We start from the raw sequence: 6555 nt of genomic DNA on the forward strand, positions 1-6555 counted from the left end.
CAAAGACATTCACTTAAATTTTCACTTTATGGTACATGTTCACATTTTTATTGACTGTATATCAAATACATTTTAAATTTAACTGAAGATATGACATACAATATATAATATTCAATATAATACGAAGACTTAAATCTCACTACGTTGCCTGTAGGAATTTTTAATGTCCAGCAGGTGTCAGTATTGAGTGACACAGTATCAACACAGAATCGACACAGTTTTGCTATGTGTCGAAATGAAACATGACGCCTCATCTACCCATCACTACCGACCACCATGGCGTTGTAAGACGCCAGCCAGCCAGGCACGCCTGACGGCCACACCCGAACCCAAAAAAAAAAACCTTTTAGTTTAGTCTGCCACACAGACTAAACTAAAAGCAAAAGCTGGCTCCACAGGGGTGGATCATGTTCAAATTCTAACTTCAGGACCCATCCTGCATTTCCTCTTTTTTTTGTCTCTCATTTGTTTCTTGTGTAATAACTGTGGGTAGGGTTATTACACAAATTCTTTAGAAAAAAGAAAGAAATATAGCTGAAAGCAATCATTGCGTGCTTTGCAGAGAGGTAACTAAATTGTTGCATTTATATACAATGCATTTATATATATGTGGAGCTAATGAAAGAAAAAATCTGTGTGGATTTTTAGTCATCTACAATCTGTATAAACTTGTAAACTCCCTGCATGTTGCCAAGATCAACAGCGGATAAGGAGGAGAACAGATGAAGATAACTGAACGACGTCTTCTCAGAGATTGTTAGAAAATATTTGAGAAAGTTACAGCAAGTAACAAAGTTTAATACTATAGAACACAGGTGTCAAACTCCAGTCCTCACGGGCCGCTGTCCTGCAACTTTTAGATGTGCCTCTGCTGCACCACACTTGAATAGAATAATTAGGTCATTAGCAGGACTCTGGAGAACTGATCTATACAAGGAGGAGGTAATTAAGCCATTTCATTCCAGTGTTTTGTACCTGTGGCACATCTAAAAACTGCAGGACAGCAGCCCTGGAGGACTGGAGTTTGACACCCCTGCTATAGAAAGATGACTTTGTGTAGTTCACGTTTAGTTCTTCAGCTGTGACACTTCCTCATTTAAGAAAAACTTTATACAAAGTATTGTCAGTATTATCTTACAGGTAAACAGGACAGTTAAAAAAAGATGTTCCTTCATATGTATGATGAGATTATTTCATCAGAGAAGGTGTAGTAAAACATCCTTCATCTAAATCATTTTCCTAATCCTCTGACAAATCCAAGCTACCTTGAAGAGAAGAATAACATAGGAAGTTTCCTCCCACCTCAGACTCTGCTGTCAATGATTATAAAGGAGGCAATCACTGGACAAGAGGAGCCAGACTCACTTTCTTTGTAATACGTTGCACTCGAGACTTTAAGCTATGGGCTGCAGCAATTCAACTCCAATAGAAACCCAGAAAGAGAAAACAACCGTTTTTCTCTCCAAGGAAAAAATCTTCAGGATCCCTGCTCTCATATTTGTTGGGAATGAAACTCTGTTGGCCTTTGCAGAGAAACGAAAATCTAAAGACGATTCCAGCAGCGAGTCTCTTGTCATGAAGACAGGAAAACTGACCAAAGCTGGCAACTCTGTGGAAGTTGAGGTAAATATTAGCATTTATTCTTCAATTTTTTTAGTGATCCATGTTTTTTTGCATCACTGTTGCAAAAACAAACAAAAAAAAATACATAAGTTCAATCAAATTGTTAAGTGTTGACATTTACTTTAATTGTTCCTGTTTAAGTGGTCAGATTCTAAAGAAGTCGTGAAGAAGGAAGATCTCGGTGGACACCGCCCTATGAACCCGTGCCCGATCTACGCAAAGGAAAGAAACACAATTTACCTGTTTTTCATCGGGGTTAAAGGAACCACTTCAGAAAGACATCAGATATTTTGGGGCATCAACGAGACCCGTCTGTACTACATCACCACCAAGGATGGCGGCGAATCCTGGAGCCACCCCATTGATCTGACTGAGACACTTCCTGAAATAAAGAATTGGGCAACATTTGCTGTCGGACCGGGTCATGGTATTCAGACCAAGACTGGCAAACTGATCGTTCCTGCTTATGCTTACCCTTCTTGTTCTAGCAGTTGTACAAGCTGCCGTAGTTGCCTGGCTAATTTGTTTTGTTGCTGTGATTCCTTGTGTTGTACAAAGTGCTGTCCTCCTCCCCATGCGCTCATTATTTATAGTGACAATGAGGAGAAATTCAAATGTGGAAACATGCTAGAAAAAACATCACTAGAATGTGAAATAGCTAAGACGAATGACCAAGGCGAGATGTTGTACTGCAACGCTCGAAGTCAGGGAAACATTCGGGTGGAAGCGTTCCTGGATGATAGTGGGAAGGTTATCAGAGAAGTTAAGTCTAAGCTTGTGGAAACAAAGTCAGGCTGTCAGGGCAGTGTGGTCTCCTTCCCAGCTCAACCTGAGGAAGATGGCTCAAATCAGGGAACTCTGTGGCTGCTTTACTCCCATCCGACATGTAGATGCGAAAGAGAGGACTTAGGGGTGTATCTAAACAAATCCCCAACAGATCCAAGTGCATGGAGCCAACCCCGGGTCATTAACCAGGGACCCAGTGGTTATTCTGACCTGGCTTACATACAGAATGGCTGGTTTGCATGTCTGATGGAGCGTGGGGAGAAAACTTATATTGAAGAGATAGCATGTTTACTATTCAGCTGTGATGACCTCTAGAAAGGGATCACAGGGTAAATGTGACTTCAAAAAAATGTGTATGAAGGGATGTTGAACCAAACAGATAGCCTGCTCATTTTTAACCTATGAAGAAGTCCAGCAGACCATTCCAAAGTAAAGATCCATTCTGTTAACGTGACACATCATCCTCTTCAAATTCCTTCTCATTCAGTTCATGTAAAACTGCAGCACTGATGTGTTTTTGAGCATAAAACAAACACAGTTATTCACTTTTGCATTCTCGCTTTAAATTCGAATTATTACTGATATGAATGATGCGATGATTTGCAGTATTTAGTGTGTAAAATTGATTCATAGTGCATTTGAGTTACATTGCATTTCAGTGTATAGACCTCTGACTTGTTAATAAAACCCTTGTATAAGTTTTTTCTTGTGTTTTTATTGATCAAAAAGTCAGTCTGTACCTGTCTGCATCTCTGTCGTCCGGATTTAAAGCAACCTTCATTTCACTCTTATGAGCTTCTCATACACATTCTCATGTAAAACAGCAAAGAAATATTTCAATCTCCAGGTTTCATGAGCGTGTCAGGAATGTTTCTGCTAGCAGATACATAAAATGTGAAAACTGCTCGACTCCCTGATGGTTCGGCTTTTGGTCTTATGAAATTCCATGGCATGAAAAACTAAAGTCACATTGCTTGTTACTGATCTGTTCTTCTGTTTCCTTCATATCAGTGCACACCATGAACTTTTAAACGAGGTAGCCAGAGGGCTACTGGGTGGCAACTGGAAAAGCGTGTGCACACCATGGACAGAGGTTGACCTTGATTTCAGTTCCCGGTTTCTTCCCCCTCTATACTGTCTTAAGTGCTGGACAAGAAAGGCTGACAGAGTCTCAAGGACTAAGGCCTCCATATATTGGTTGTGCTTAATCCCTGCGCCACCACAGCACACTCCACAAATAATTCTTATTGTGCCAAGAAGACAAATNCAGAGGTTGACCTTGATTTCAGTTCCCGGTTTCTTCCCCCTCTATACTGTCTTAAGTGCTGGACAAGAAAGGCTGACAGTCTCAACAAAACTTTTTAAAAAACAAGCTGACCAGACTAATGCTGACTATCAGTCAACATGTAGTTCACCTTCTTCAAAATAAAATGCCTGACAGTTTCTCAACTTGTTTTTAAAATATGTTTAACTGGAGAAATTTGACTCCTTATGGTGACTTAACTTCTGCATCTATTTGTGAGACAGAAGGTACAAATGAGTGACGTGACTTTGCATGTATTAGAAATATTTAGTATTTTATCTTATGTTTGCTGTGCTCTTGTATTTACTGTGTTTGGTGTGTGAAGTTGTTTTAGTTGTGCTGTATATCACTATTGTTCTGCGAGTTCATCAGTTTCTGTATCGCAACTGCAGAAGGAAACAAAAAGGAACTGAACTCTGCACTTTGCACTCTTCACTACTCAGTATGTAGTAGGTGCAACAAGCCTGTGACTCAAGATAACACAGCAGAAGAAACAGTAGTGCTATGTAATTAACTCAAATTAACAGAATAAGCTGTGTAATAAGGACTTCCCTAAGGAAATAAAAAGATAGGGTGCGGCAGAACGTGCTTCAAAGCAGTAGGAGATTGTAAGAAGCACATCTCTGTCCGTTGTCCTTGCAAGTATATTTAAAACTCTCTTGTCTTTCTCCTTTCTGTGTGGTGTTTGAATATTTTAAGTTGTTTAAACCTGACAGCATGGCAACCACAATATTGGCCTGCAGACAGACTGATGATGGTTCACTTGATCTAGTTAGCCTTACAACCTTGCATTCACTATTTTGTACCTTGGTGTTTTTATTTGTTATTCATTTTTTTACAATTCTATACTTGTTAAAGGGTAAATTATGTTGCCAAAGAGACTGGGACAGTTGAAGGAAAAGTTGAACGACTCTTCTCCAATTGACCCTCTTTCTGTTGAAGTGAGAATCTGATTTTCTCCAGTTTTAAGCAGGCCATGATGTCAGCCGATGGATGTAAATGCACCGAACATTAATATTTTTATTTATTTATGAAGAAATGGAACTCCTGTGCATTGTATACAAAGAGGGCGATGAGCTAAACATGTTGCATAATTGTCATGGAAGACTGTCTTTTCACATATTTTCAGCCTAAACAGAAACACAGCTAGTTCTGGGAATCTGTAGGCTTACGGTGTGTCAACATGGTCACCTCTGCAGATGAAGGCATTTCTGTAACATTTCCTGTCGCTGTTCATTCTCTCACAATATATCTAACAAGATTTGAAAACATGTTACGCTGTTTTCAAACCACTGATGAGGTTCTGATAATTGTTATTAGTAGAGGTGTGCCGATCGATCGGTCACCGATCATAATCGGGCCGATTTTCGTGAAAAAGTGCATGATCGGTGATCGGCGATCATTGGCTCTTGTTGCCGATACCGATCACCTGCTTCTCATTTCGNAGTGAAACTCAGACTCTACATTCAGCATATAACTTTAACTCAGAAATGATTAAACAAATGTCGTCTGCTGCTTTTTCTCCACAATATTAAACCACAGGTATTTCCTTATTGTTGTCGACTTGCAGCCTGATAGCCTGATAGTTTTATATGTGACAACGTAAGTACTTGTTGGTATTTATTAACAGGTGCTTTCCCTGATCAGCAGTTTCCTTGTTAAAGCCTGAAGTTTGCAGTCCATTTCTTGTTTTAGGCTCTGTGTCAATGTTTTCTGTCAAAATGTCTCCATCCACAGAGTGGTCAGAAAAAATCATAACAGGTTTCAGGTTTCTTCAAAAATAACATCTCTGTGTTCAGTTACTTAGTTTGTAATGTTTAACTTTCATAATGTAAAATTTACCTTCTACCTACCGATCCAGCAGGAAAACAGACTTTGCTTAAATGTGTTTCCTTTAGTGAAAACACATGCAGATTACTTACTTACTGAGCTGTACATTAGGAACATTACTTATTGCACAAAGCTCCACGTTTATGAAAAAGTCTATGTTGGTGCTGGAGGGATCAGTAAAAATTGAAATTCTAATGGGTCAGGTAACCTGGCTACGTAAGCTTTTCAGATGGAACTATTATTTATGCAGAAACAATGTGTCTTTCTTTTATGGACCACCACTTTATTACAGTGTGGCATTCCCACACTGTAATAAAGCAGAAAACTGTCATGATTTGGTTTAGGTGAGGTGAGAGAAGATGCAGGCAGACCCAAGATGAAGGTGTTGATGATGATTTAATGAAGAAATAATCCAAACGAACAGGTTTCACATAGAGCAACAGGGAAGATAGGGATGTACACACGACGGCACTGGGAAACAGACTGGAAACACGACGTAACACGACAAGGATCCGACAAGAGACAAAGACAACAGGTGAACTTAAATACACAGGGAGGGTAATCAAGGAATGAGACACACCTGGGAAGCAATCAACGGGGAGGACAGGACAGAGACTCACAGGGAAACAGGACTTAACACAGAAAATCTCAAAATAACTACACAGAAAAACACAGATCACAACAAAAACAAACTATGATTTTGCAGACAAGCAATAAAAACATCTACAGTTGATTCCGACGGAGTCGTACTGGTCATAAAAAAATAAAATGTGAGTGGGGGTAGACCAGGTGAGACAGTTTGGGAGGTAATTATCAAAAGCAACTATTTTAGTTGCATACTGTTTATTCTAATGTTAACACTAAAATTAATTCACTTACTATATCCTAACCACGATAGCAGGAAATAGTTCAATGGACGAATATTTTGAGACAAGAATTACAAGTTCAAATTATGTGAATGCTGCTGTAAACTTTTACTTGGCTAAAAATAAAATTCAGCTTTTGTGTGTAAT

At 39.2% G+C, this 6555-nt stretch overlaps 1 protein-coding gene across 1 annotated transcript; it reads left to right on the plus strand.

Moving 5' to 3' along the window:
* The first annotated feature begins 1394 nt into the window (after positions 1 to 1394).
* LOC103155580 (sialidase-4-like) lies at positions 1395 to 2724 on the plus strand. Its single transcript, XM_016663659.1, has 2 exons — positions 1395 to 1623; positions 1765 to 2724. The coding sequence occupies exons 1-2, from the start codon at positions 1402 to 1404 to the stop codon at positions 2722 to 2724; spliced, it is 1182 nt and encodes a 393-aa protein (XP_016519145.1). The 5' UTR covers positions 1395 to 1401.
* The last annotated feature ends 3831 nt before the right edge of the window (positions 2725 to 6555 follow it).

This window comes from Poecilia formosa, unplaced genomic scaffold, assembly GCF_000485575.1.
Source record: "Poecilia formosa unplaced genomic scaffold, Poecilia_formosa-5.1.2 Scaffold436, whole genome shotgun sequence".
Lineage (NCBI taxonomy): Eukaryota > Metazoa > Chordata > Actinopteri > Cyprinodontiformes > Poeciliidae > Poecilia > Poecilia formosa.